Source organism: Bos grunniens, chromosome 19 (genome assembly GCF_055505025.1).
Source record: "Bos grunniens cultivar Pamir isolate PY7600 chromosome 19, Bosgru_T2T1.0, whole genome shotgun sequence".
NCBI classification, from domain to species: domain Eukaryota; kingdom Metazoa; phylum Chordata; class Mammalia; order Artiodactyla; family Bovidae; genus Bos; species Bos grunniens.
The window spans coordinates 19,960,522-19,973,670 of NC_141183.1; the positions used below are offsets into that span (position 1 = coordinate 19,960,522).

General features: G+C 45.9%; 1 protein-coding gene across 1 annotated transcript in view; it reads right to left on the bottom strand.

Annotated features, from left to right (window-relative positions):
- Window positions 1–2,749: 2,749 nt before the first annotated feature.
- DHX8 (DEAH-box helicase 8) overlaps window positions 2,750–13,149 on the bottom strand; it is a 28,132-nt gene continuing 17,732 nt past the window's right edge. The window contains exons 17-23 of the mRNA XM_086355334.1: window positions 11,570–11,710; window positions 8,419–8,574; window positions 5,808–5,945; window positions 5,189–5,317; window positions 4,812–5,008; window positions 4,144–4,323; window positions 2,750–3,461 (exon numbers count right to left, since the gene is read on the bottom strand). Of these exons, the coding sequence (XP_086211460.1) occupies window positions 3,242–3,461; window positions 4,144–4,323; window positions 4,812–5,008; window positions 5,189–5,317; window positions 5,808–5,945; window positions 8,419–8,574; window positions 11,570–11,710 (1,161 nt within the window). The 3' untranslated portion in view covers window positions 2,750–3,241. The remainder of the gene's footprint in view (window positions 3,462–4,143; window positions 4,324–4,811; window positions 5,009–5,188; window positions 5,318–5,807; window positions 5,946–8,418; window positions 8,575–11,569; window positions 11,711–13,149) is intronic.

Sequence of the window (13,149 nt, forward strand, 5' to 3'; positions counted from 1 at the left end):
GTAAACAGCATCCTAGGAGCCAGATTCAGGTGAAAACAGGTGCTCTCCATCCAATTACATCAGAACCGCAGCGAACATCTGCACTGAGGCGGGGCCAGCCTAACCACAGCTGACACTTCACCCACAGCCCCTGTCCAGTACTCAGGCCAAGACTGCAGGAAGAGATGCCTCTTGACCACTGCTGCTGCTGCTGCTAAGTCGCTTCAGTTGTGTCCAACTCTGTGCGACCCCAGAGACGGCAGCCCATCAGGCTGCCCCGTCCCTGGGATTCTCCAGGCAAGAACACAGGAACGGGTTGCCATTTCCTTCTCCAATGCGTGAAAGTGAAGTCGCTCAGTTGCGTCTGATTCCTAGCGACCCCACGGACTACAGCCCACCAGGCTCCTCCAACCCACAGATAAAAAGCAGTTATTTTTTCCCCCCCAGAAACAGAAAACAATGTGCTAACTTTACAGCAATAGACAGAAAATTTAAAAAAAACAAGTTTTAAAAAATACATAATTGTACATGAGTGTTCGTCACTCAGTCACATCCAATTCTTTGTGACTCCGTGGACTATAGCCCACCAGGCTCCTCTGTCCATGGGATATCCCAAGGCAAGAATGCTGGAATGGGTTGCCATTTCCTCCTCCAGGGGATCTTCCTGACCCAGGATGAAACCTGGGTCTCCTGCATTGCTGGCAGATTCTTTACTGTCTGAGCCACCAGGGAAGCCTGTAATTGTACATGAAACCTAGGCTGTCACGGTGAGAAGAGGTGTAAAGGTCAAGTGTAAACCCTGAGGTCCCAGTAGGTACATTATGAGGAGAGACAGGGTCCTGGGAAGGTCTCCACGGGCCGAGACATGTGACCTCTGTCCTCTGGAATGCTAACAAGCCTCTCCTCACAACTCTGTTCAAATCCTTATACATGGAGGGCACTGCTCTGAGGAGATGGCTACCAGACCACAACCACGACCACAAGAGAGAATTCTCTGGCTGAAGGAATGACAGCCAAAACCGAACCACGCTCTAGACTGGATGAAGGGAAACCCTGGACCAAGGCACCTGACCCAACAGGAGAGCTGACACGGCCCATAGGATGGTCCCCTGACACACAGACAGGCACAGACTCAGCACAAGTGCAGGGGCAGGAAACTCTGGAGCTAGCTCCCGCAGGGGTGGGATAAACAGCAAGAAGATTGCAGCTCCTTGCACGAGACCCACATCCTCTTCTGGGTTGTCACTCAATCTCGGGAAACATTGCTTCAGGGAAGAGAAACAAGGGCCCCATTGTGTAGGAGCAGCAGGCGGGTCCTCCTGCCCAATCTGGCCAGGAGCCCTGTTCCCTCGAGGAAGGCTCAGCAATGCTGCCTACACGCTGTTTCCTCATGGACAGTAAAAGGTCAGACCCCTGCCTTGTTGTCAGAGCAGAGACGGTAACCCCAGCTCTTTGGGGAGATGTTCAAGAACACCCACAGAGTTTGGGTCCTTTTTGCTCACCTTACCCAGAAAGATGACCAGCCCGCTGTCTGTCAGCCTTGGCCTGCTAAACATCCCCTTTTCAAATTCAGCTTAAAATCCAAACCTCCTTTCTTGGTGGTGATGACTTCAGAGGTGCCAATGCCGTCAGTGTTGGTCACCCTGCTGGGACAGGTGGGCTGCCAAGCCCAGAGTTTGTTCCTAAACCAGACAGACCTGGCCTGGAATTAAGACTGGGTAGCCAGCCTCTGCTTCTGCTTCAGTTTCCTCCTTCTCCCCACAAGGCCTTAAAGGATCTTTAGATCCTCTGACTTCAGCTGCTGGCCTAGGTTTCCTGAGAGGCACACTGAGACTCACCAGAGCTCACTCAGCTAAATGAAGGGGCAAGGATCTACTGTCAGCAGACTCTGCTGGGTTGTTTCTGAATTGCGTCCTTAGGCTGGTCTGCTTCCCAACAGCAGCCTATATTCCTTCACATCCTAGTAGGGTGTATAGTCTCCTTTAGTGTCTAACGTACCACTGTAGAGTAGTTCTAGTATTTACGTCATTTCAGAACTCTCAAGTGTAGAGAGAATGGAGGCAGCTCAGGCCATAACACAGGATGTGCCCAACCTGCCAGGGGTTTCTCCACCAGACCAACTTCCACAGCCTGGCCTGGCAGCATCTGCCTGATGGTCTTCCAAGTCCAGAGGCTTCTCAGGAAATGTGAGCAGGGCCCTGGGAGGTGGCCATTCCCCAACCAAACGCTAGGAGAAAACCACCAAGCACGCGGCCAGGAGCACAGGTCCTGGGCAGCACTAACAGGCTCTGAGAGGTGCGACATTGATTTTCACTTTGGGGTGGAAGGAGAGAGGCTTTGACCAGAGAAAACTCTGTTAAAAAGATCAGGGGGATAAAAATAAAACCAAAAATAAGCTGAAAGTTGTGTCATTACTTGTGTGTTTCAAGAGGAAATAGGGCGCACTGCATGCTGTGAGTTTGGCAGGCGGGAGAGGGAGCCAGGGAGAGCCTTCTGTATTCAATACGCGGCATCCGTAATCACTCAGGCTCCCAGAGCAGAATGCCTGTACAGTGGATGTGGTTAATCACGGTGCTGTCCTCGAAGCTCTGGACCAGTGCTGATGCTGAGAGATAAGACTGGAGGTCTGGGTGTGCATCACCCTTCAGCCCAAAGAGCCTCAGGCTCTGGTTTCAGGGGACTCTCCACTGAAGCCTCAGATAATAAATCTCCCCACCTTCAGCCCAGGCCAATAGCCTAAACTTTCAGCTAAAAGCAACAGCTACAGAGAACCATTTTTGTTTCTTTATGAAAATAAATATTTGCAGGAGGTTAAACAAAAGGACAGGGGCGGGACAGGAGTATGAAGGAGGGGGAGGCCAACACTTTGGGTGAGCTTCATGGCTCCCTCTTCTACAGAGTACCAGCCAGGGCCTCAGGGCCCTCACTGAGTCCACGAAGCAGACGCTTGTGGCTCCCCTTTCCCATCCGAGAGCTGCAGAAGTTTCCCCTTACTTGGGGATGATGCAGTGTGTACCCCATGTCGGGTGTGAGCCCTGATGGCCCCACCTTGGGGCGGTGGGACCTGGAGGCTCTGATCACACCAGGCGTAAATCCCTGTTTCTGTTACCACCAGGGAAGGAAGGAGAGTCAAGTTTAAGAAATGCCCAGTTGAGATATTCAGCCACCAGACAGCTGTATCCTCAGGACCAGCTTCTCATCAGTAAGAGCAAGGCTGACCCCTGGCCCAGGGCTGCAGGTCAGGCCAACAGATTCTTGCCTTTCAGCGCCGCCGGAAGGCTCGGGATATTCTCCAGGCATTGGGCTCCTCATAGCGGTTGTACAAGGGTTCCAGCCGTTGCTGCTTCTTCTGCTTGCTTAGCTTGGTCGGGTCAGACACCTTGAAGAAGGCCGGCGCAAACTCCACAAGCCACCGGGGGTCGATGGTGGTGACCTCACGCATGTACTCCTTCGTGGTCAGCACCAGCTCATGATACACCACCCTAAGCGGGGCAGAGAGAGAGCTCAAACCTCCAATATAGGACCTGCTCCATGGGCAAGTCACCCTGGTCCCTAGCGGGCCTCAGCTGAGCTTGCACTTGACCCTCTTCCCTCTCCGACCTGACCCCTGAGGAGACCGGAATCTGTTTATGACAGCCACACCCCAATACTGAGGCGTCTGCACACCTCTCACCACAAGAAAGCTGCCGGTTCCAATGAGTTAAGTGACACAGAGCCAATCACATTCCTTCTCTGGACCTGTTTCCTGCTCTGTGAAGTGTGAGGGTGGTTTTCTGGGCTGTCTCCACAGAACTCCAGGACCCTGAAGAGGACTTGCGAAGCTGCCTCATGGGAATGGGGAAAGCCAAGCAGGCCAGGCTCTATGTCTCCAGCTCTCTTCTGTGGCACAGTGGTTTTAAATCAGTTTTATGTTAAGGTGGGTAAGATTTCAATTTTTTTAAAATACTATTTGAAAAAACAAAAATTTAAGCACCTTACTAGATCTCTGAGATCCTTCCTAGCTCTCACCCCTGTGATTTTATTTCTCTCAACAGGGCCTGATATTGTGTCTAATTCAGGCTTCTGCTGCTCTAGAAACATAAGCGACGTTAGGAAGTGCTGGTTGTGAGTGGGGACACAAACACAAAGGGCCAGCTGATTCCCAAGTTCACTCTGTCCACCTACCATTCGGGCTGTCTGTTGAAGAGAGCACTGGACGGATGGATGTAGACCACTTGCTGGTCGATCAGTGTCCGGTAACCCTCCTGTGGGTCTTTTTTAGCAGCATTCCGGAAGAATCCACTGCAGATGGCCTTCTGCACTCGGACTGTGGACTTACCACAGGACACCACATCCAGCTTGTGTCTTGCAAGAGAATAAGTCAAGAGAGGACAAAGATGGGAGACCACCCTGCTTTCTGAGGGTCTACGTTCCAGAATAACAGTACCCAACACCCGCCTCGTGGAGCCCCTGGAGTCGGCACTAGGACCCTCCTTCCAGCCCTAAGTGCACTATAGGGGCAGCTCGACACAGTGGGCAAGATGGATGCCACAAGAGCCAGACGTTTTGCCTGGGTTATAATTCAACCCAACTAATAATGTCACAGATGCTGTAAACAAAGAGCATTTTCTACAACTAATATATCATCTTCCTCTTAGGAACTTCCTAAAGTGACTCTCAGCCCCATCCTCACCTGGGAAGGAGTACAACAGAGATGCAAAAGCTGGAGGAAAAGAGTTTTATGTGAGGAGCAAGAGTACAGGTGCCTGCAGCTTCACAGACACATGCAGAGACACATGCACACGGCACGGCATTCAGGAGACTCAACTTGAGCAGAAGCCACCACGTGTTACCTGTCCATTATGCCCAGCATCTGCTTGCGAATGTCCTGGGCCCGGCGCAGAGAACGAGCCTGGATAAAGTTCTCATAGCACCATGGGTTGGAGAACTTGTTGTTCTTCCAGGAGTTGTACACAGCCAGCAGGGTGAGGTGGTCCCCTTCGGTCTGGTGGAATTTGGCCTTCTTCTGATCTGCAAGGGCTTGTTTATCCTGCAAGCAGTGGGGAGAAGCTCATTTCCCACCCAAGCTACTGACTGAACACCCAGCAGTGCCGGGACACCCTCCATGGCCCACACTTGATTGTGTGCACATTAAGCACTCGGGTGGCAACAGGCTGATTTTACCCAACTTCGCCTGACCCCTACACGAACACAGGCCTGCACTCCTTACTTTGGGCCTGTAGAAGACGTTCTGCACAGACAGCATGGACACAATGGTCAGCATTTCCTCACTGCAGCCCAGATGCACAGACATGATCAGCATTTTGCACAGCATTGGCTCCAGAGGGAACTCTGCCATCTAGAGGGAGAAGAAGAAACTACAACTGTGACCCTGGGAAAGACCCAGCTGGAGTCGTAGATCAGAGTGGGTAACAGACAGCAGGAAGTTTTTACCCAAGCATGATGATGGGGGGTTGGGGGGAGGCGGGGGATGCCTCGCTCTATTGGAAGAATTTTTTTTTTTAATTTCCCAAATAAATTTCAACAAAATGTATATGACCAAGATTATAACTACTGTTGGGTAGGTGGGAATTTTATAGACATCTTTTCAAAGGCTAAACTCAATTACATATCATGAGGTAAGATTAGTTGGATAGAATTTCTTTTTCTGTAAAGAAGAAATAGTTTCAACTTAATAGTGGAAAATCCAGGTTAAACACAGGCATGCAGAATTCTAGTCAAAGCTTATCCAGGGCCTCAGAGCTTAATTTTTTATACAGAACAGAAAGAATGGAAGGCTACCCAGGGAATCTTCCCCAAAGCACCAGAGGCTTAGGGCTGTCCCCTACCCTGCGGCCCAGGCGAGTAAGCAGGCCCTCGTCGTCCAGGGCCCCCAGCGTGTACAGCTGCTCCATGGCTGTGATCAAGGTTTCCATTGGCGGGGCATCCATGAAGTCAAAGGACAGCAGGTCATTGATGCCCATGGCCTAGAATAGAAGGGAACAATGTGTAGATGGCAGGGTCAGCCTCACCAGTGCTCACATGGAGGGAGACTACTTGTCACCTTCTTATTTCTTCAACTGCAATTAGGAAGCTACCAGAGAAGCTACCAGAGCGATTAGCAGGAGGGCTGGGTCACACAAACCTCAAGACTGTTAGAAAACACATACTTTCTTGGGAAATATTAAAAAAAATACTCTCAGAATATACAACTCAAGAACCAAAAGACAAAAATTTTAAAATGGGCAAAGGAAGACATGTCTCCAAAGATATATAAAAATGGGAACAAACACAAGAAAAGATGCTCAATATAACTAGTAATTAGGGAAATGCAAATCAAAACCACCATGAAATACCACTTCATACCCACTAGGATGGCGACAGCCATAATTTAAGAAAGAAAATAAGTGTTGGCCAGATATGGAGAAACAGGAATCCTCATACATTGCTGATGGGAATAAAACGGTGTGGCTGCTTGGTGATTCACCAATAAGTTAAACACAGAGTTACCAGGTGATCTAAGAATTCCACTTCTAGGTATACACTCAAAAGAAATGAAAGAAGGGACTCAGGACAAATACTTGTACATTAATGTTCATAGAAACATTACTCACAATAGCTAAAAGGTAGAAACCACCCAAAAGTCCATCAATAGATGAATGGATAAACAAAACACTGTATATACATACAATGGAATATTACTCACCCTTAAAAACAAATGAAATTCTAATACATGCTACAGCATGATGAACCTTGAAAACAACAAGTAAAATAAGCCAGACCAAAAGGACAAATATGTGTGATTCCTTTATCTGAGGTACCTAGGCTAAGCAGATTCATAGAGACAGAAAATAATTTGGTTACCAGGGGCTGGAGAAGGCAATGGCAACCCACTCCAGTACTCTTGCCTGGAGAATCCCAGGGACGGAGGAGCCTGGTAGGCTGCCATCTATGGGGTCGCACAGAGTCGGACACGACTGAAGCGACTTAGCAGCAGCAGCAGGGGCAGGAGGGAGGGGGAAGGGGATAGTTCAGCTAAATGAGTACAGAGTTTCAATTTGGGATGATCAAAAAGTTCTGGAAACGGATAGTAGTGACAGCTGCTCAACACTGTGAATGTACTAGTGCATGTAGGTAGTGCCACTGAAATAGACGTTTTAAAAGATTACAATGATAACGTGTTATATATTTTATAATTAAAAAGAAAAGAACAGCTTGCCCTGTCTCCTGCATACATAGTATCTCTTGTGTATCTAGAAAGAGCCCTGTGTGCCATGTTAGGTGGGAGGGATATAAAGAGGACTAAGACAGGGTCTCTGCTCTCAGAGTTCACCATGGTGACACACAAAACCACATGCAATCACCAGCCTGCCACAGAGCAGGCATTTGATACATCTGTTAGCTAGTTTTATGAATAAAAGAGACAAATGATACACTATCCAAATGTGTATAAAGGCAGGACCTAAGCTTTCTGTTTCTTTCCCACAGAAGTGATGGTGACCATAAACCCAGCAGGTGTTCAATAACTGCTTACTGTATGAATAAGAACAACAAGGAATTATGTTAGCAATCAGTAAGTGTTGTGCCAAGTGCCTTTACCTGCACTATCTCATTTATCTTCACAGGAGAGACTATTAACAGCTCCCCACTTTGAGAGGAGAATACAGAGCAGAGAGCCGAGCAGGTAAATTTACCAAAGACACACAGCTCAGAGCAGAACTTTGAACCACAGATGCCTCTCTGTTCTCACTTCAGAGACTGGAGCAGGCTTTTTTTTTTTTTCTCTGAAGCTCTGTTTTAGCCTTTCGTACAGGGAATGAATAATAAATTACAACAGAACACTGTGCATTAGTAAAGTGCCAGGGCTCCAGGGCAGCACTGGAGTCGGGGGGGCGGCGCTGGGTAGGGGTGCCATCATCTGGGAAATTACTCATGCGGCTCCCCCTGCCAAGAGAGACTGAAGGTTCTCACTGGGGACTGAGAGAGGAAGAGCAGTGATTTAGAATGAAACCCAGCCCCAGGGGGCCAGTCTCAAACCTGTAATAACAGTTGTTCCCTTGCAAAGCTTTTGGATTGGGGGTTTTGCTTCCATTTTAAAAGAATAGAATTGGATGTGAAAGTTAAAGGGTTGAGGGAAGTGAGTTTGTCCACAGTTTGGCACTGGCTCGATTTTTCTAATATCCTGTTAGAAAGATAATGCTCCTAACTAAAATCTTTTATAACCAAATATCCTGCTGGTTATGATGGCAAGAAAAAAAAACATCACAGCACACACGCCAATTTAGCCCCAGACCCGCGGTGGAGAGGCTGTTATCACAGCCATTTGCCTTGTACCCAAAGGGACGGGTTCCATAAGGTTACTGAAGTATTTAACAAGATTCATAAAACCGAGATCCATTCACTAAGGCCATAGAATTGGACTGCTCCACCAGCCCATTCTAACAAGACAGTGATTTCTACCTTGAGCGAGAGCACTGTGCTTGCTAAGTTGGTTCTCTGAATTTCTGGCACGTTGGTGGTCAGCATTTCATCTCGGTAGGCACGTTCTGTGTACAGCCTATAACACTTCCCTGGGCCTGTTCTCCCAGCTCTGCCAGCTCGTTGCTTTGCCTGAGCCTAGAGGGGTGGGAATAAAAGCCACATATCTGTTAAACATTCCTTAATGGCTTCACCCAGCAAATCTGTAGAAAGGGGGGCACTTTGCAATGGGGCAAAACCTAAAATGGGGTTTATTTCACTTCCTCTAGGACTATTTCCAAGAGTTCCTACCACCGCTCTTAATCATCCCCACTCAGGGAACTTTGTTCAAGTGAGGCCAAATATTAATACAAGCAAGTGAATAGAAGAAACACTGTAAAGATCACAGAAATATACCTTCAAACTAGTGTGGCACAACATAAATAAGAAAGCATAAAACCAAATGACAAAACCCACCCTCCACCATAACCAAAAATGTAAGTGAACTGAGTAAATATAATGTAATCACACCAGTGAATGACTCTGCAGCTGTTTTAAAAATCAAGTTTTTGAGATGCTCAATGACAGATGAACAGGTTCACTCATAAAGGTGGAAAAGCAAGTTGCCAAACAATACTAATTTTATTTTTTTAATCCTAATGAAAACATACAAACTATCAGAAATAAAAAACTAGGAAAAAAATACCCTAAAATGTTAACTTTGGCTAACTCTGATGCTAGGCTTGTAGATGAGTTCTATTTTCTTTAATAAATATCCAATAATGAACATATATTACCTTAATTATCAGGAAAATTAAATATGAATCAAAACCCACATACTTACTACACTATTAAAATTGCAATCTAAAATAAACATGAAAAAGGATGGACAAGAAAAAACATCATAAAGAAGACAGTGGTTGGTGGCAATAGGACTATGGGCAATTTTCAAAATAATGTTATATTACTTCTGTACTCAGGGGAGAGGGGCGCTAATTTTTAAAATTAAAAACAATATGTAGGTTAGCCCTAGGTTGCTAGGAAACCAGTGAATAGGAATCTGGAGAGGGCCATTTTCTGACAAAACCATCTGTCTTATAAATAGTATCAGGGTTTACGAATTTCTATGCCAGCTCCAAACCAAAAGATGAGTATGAGAGGTCACTACCCACTCAGAGGGAGGCAGCAATCAGATTCCACAACATTCTACAGATGTTTCTCAAATTACGGAGGGCAGATATAATTTCTCCATCACTGCGAGTTGCATGTATCACCCCCAGAAGAACTGGTACAGAACACACATGCTGGGACCACTACTGCTGCTGCTGCTGCTGCGTCGCTTCAGTCGTGTCCGACTCTGTGCGACCCCATAGACAGCAGCCCACCAGGCTCCTCCGTCCCTGGGATTCTCCAGGCAAGGACACTGGAGTGGGTTGCCATTTGCTTCTCCAATGCATGAAAAGTGAAAAGTGAAAGGGAAGTCGCTCAGTCGTGTCTGACTCTTTGCAACCCCCTGGAATGCAGCCTACCAGGCTCCTCCATCCATGGGATTTTCCAGGCAAGAGTACTGGAGTGGGGTGCCACTGTCTTCTGCCCAAGTTTAATTTCTTTTTCTTTTCTTTTAGGGCCACATCCCACAGCAGGCATGGCTTCCCAGGTGGCTCAGTGGGTAATCTGTCTGCAATGCAGGAGACTCAGGAGACATGGGTTCAGGTTGGGAAGATCCCCTTGAGGAGGGCATGGCAACCCACTCTAGTATTCCTGCCTGGAGAATCCCTTGAACAAAGGAGCCTGGTGGGCTACAGTCCATGGGGTCACAAAGAGTCAGACACGACTGAAGTGACTGAGCACATACACATACATGCACGCACGCACTGCAGAAATATGGGATCTCAGTTTCCCAAGCAGGGATTGAACCCGTGCCCCCTGCATTAAAAATGCAGTCTTAACCACGACCACCAGGGAACTCCCTGGCCCAGGTTTAAATCCTGGCTCTACCAGCTATGTGACCTTAGGCAAGTGACTTAACCCCTCTGGCCCTCAGTCTCACTTGTGAGATAAGGATAATAACATCTACCACAAAAGATCAACTGAGAATGTAATGAGTTCATGTGCGTGAAAGCACCTGGGACGGTGCCTGGCACGCAGGAAGTACCCTGCAAGTATTAGCTATTATTACTTAAGTTTCAAAATGAAAATAGCCTGATGGAATTATAGATTATGAGAGTGATACATGCCTCTTATATAATATTAAGACAATATATAAAAGTACAGGGAAGAAAATGTGCTCTACCCATCAGCATAGAAACCACAGCAGCACCACTGAGAAAGAACCTTGCCTAACATTTGCCTATACTACGCTTTCAATTGCAGGTACGTTCACATACGCTGTGCACAGGCACATACCATCTATTTTTAAACCAAAACTGGATTATACTACTCATGCTATTTTGTAGCTCATTTTTTTCAAATAATATATCACAGTTATGTGCTTATGTCATTAAATATAGATACACACCACTATGCTAATGTCATATAACATTCTATGGCATGAATTTACCATACTTTATTAAACTACTTCCCTTTCGGAGCTAATTTAGAATTTTCCCAGGTTCCCTCTAATACAAATAATGCTTCATGAACATCCTTTTCCATTACCTTTGGATATGAGTTCAATCATTTCTAACTTTCAGACTTACTTCCAGAAGCAGAACTGTTAGGTTCAAGAAATGAACTTTTAAATTTCAGATACACTGGGGCCAAACTGCCTTCAAAAAGGATGATCAGGATATTCATTTTAAAATATAATTTAGGCAGGAAACTGTTCCATAATTACCAAACAGACACTATCATTTCTTGAATTATTACTATCTCAGATATTTGTGGGTAAGTACAATATTTTTAAAAATAATATTCTTAAGATAATCAAGGGTGCTAATATTAAATTTCTTTTTTTTTAAGTTCCAGTTTTATGGGGTTTTTTAATGTTGAAACACTATTCTGAAGATTAAAAACAAACAACACAAAATCTCCTGTATCTCAACAAAGAAGCCAGTATTTTAAAACAATAAAGTTCAAAATACAAAACCATAAAAAATGTCAGAAAAGTCCTAACCAGGATTTTCAGAAAAGCTGCCAGAAGAAGTTGCCCTACCTGAGAAATAGGAGTCACCACGAGCTGGTCAATCCCTGTCTTAGAATTGTACACCTTCTGCTTCACGAATCCAGGGTCCACCACATAGTAAATGCCATCAATAGTCAGCGATGTCTCCGCAATGTTGGTGGCAATCACGACCTGCAGCCAAGAGGGACATAGTTGGATTGAACTGCCCAGTCTCAGTCCTGAGGTATGAAATGAGACTTCTGAACTCGGACATCTTTCCAAAGAGATTGTGCAGCTCTCTCCCTCCCTCTAGATGGTTAGAGAGCACTTAATCTCTGTTTGGCCCCAAATGGGTGGAAGGAGAGGTGCCTTCATCTTAAGTGTTAGGCTGGGGAGGGAGCAGTACCTGAGAGCAGTGGAATAGGAAAAAGCAATGGCCAATCAAAGCCAATTTCATTTGTGCAAGTGGCTACATCCCTCATTTTCTAGATCCAATGCTGATTACTACAATTTTAATTTTCTAGCACCCTGGGAAAGCAGAGATTTCCTGGTATCACATGTGCCAGTGCAAAATGAGATTTTCCTTCCCCCACAGGGACATCTGTACTACAAAATGAGCTGTTTGTGTATGTGGAACAAGGGGGAGACTTTTTTTTTCTGATCATAAAATGAACCACGAGGCAGCAGAGGAATTTCACGATCTGTGTGTAAAAAGCAGCACATGTGATCTGGATTATTGGTCTCAGCCTGGTACTGCCACTCTTCTTCCACCCAGAGGTTCAGACAATAAACCACAACTGCTTGGAAAAATCATTGCCAGGAGGCACCAGAACATCTCACCTCATGCCAGCATTTTACTGGCCCTGAAAGGCTTCTACCTGCCAGAGAACTCCCCCGTGGAGAGCAGCACAATCACCAGGAACAGAGAAGGAGTCACCGTTTTCCTCTCAAATCTGCTCCTCTTCATTTACCTCCTCAGCACCATCTTCCATCTAGCAGTCCAAGCCAGAAACCTGGTAGTCATTCCTGACTTCTCCCCACTGCCCTTCCCTAAATCTCCAGGCGCCCACTATGTCTTGACCGTTCTAACTCTTCAATGTTATTCAGATCCATCTGTCTTCCAGATGGTTACTAGATTCATTCTGGTGATCATCTTATAATGTATGCAAATGTCAAATCACTTTGTAGTGCCCCTGAAACTAACATAATGTTGTACATCAACTGTATTTCAATTAAAAAAGAAAATCCATCTGTCTTCCATTCCTAGGTATGTACTCAAGAGAAAAGAAAACATATGTCCACACAAAAACTTGTAAACAAATGTTCGCAGCAGCGTTATTCATAATAGCTAAAAGGTGGAAACAATCCAAATGTCCATCAACTGATGAATGGATAAACAAAATGTGGTACATTCTGTTCTACAACAGAGTATTCTTTAACAGCAAAAAGAAATGAAGTGCTTATACATGGTACAACATGGATGAATCTTGAAAACACACTAAGTGAAAGAAGCTAGCCCCCAAGGACCACAAATTATAATGATTCCATTTATATGACATGTCCAGAACAGGTGAATCCAGAGACAGAAAGTGGTTCCCAGGGGCTGAGCAGAGGGGTGAATGGGGGATGAT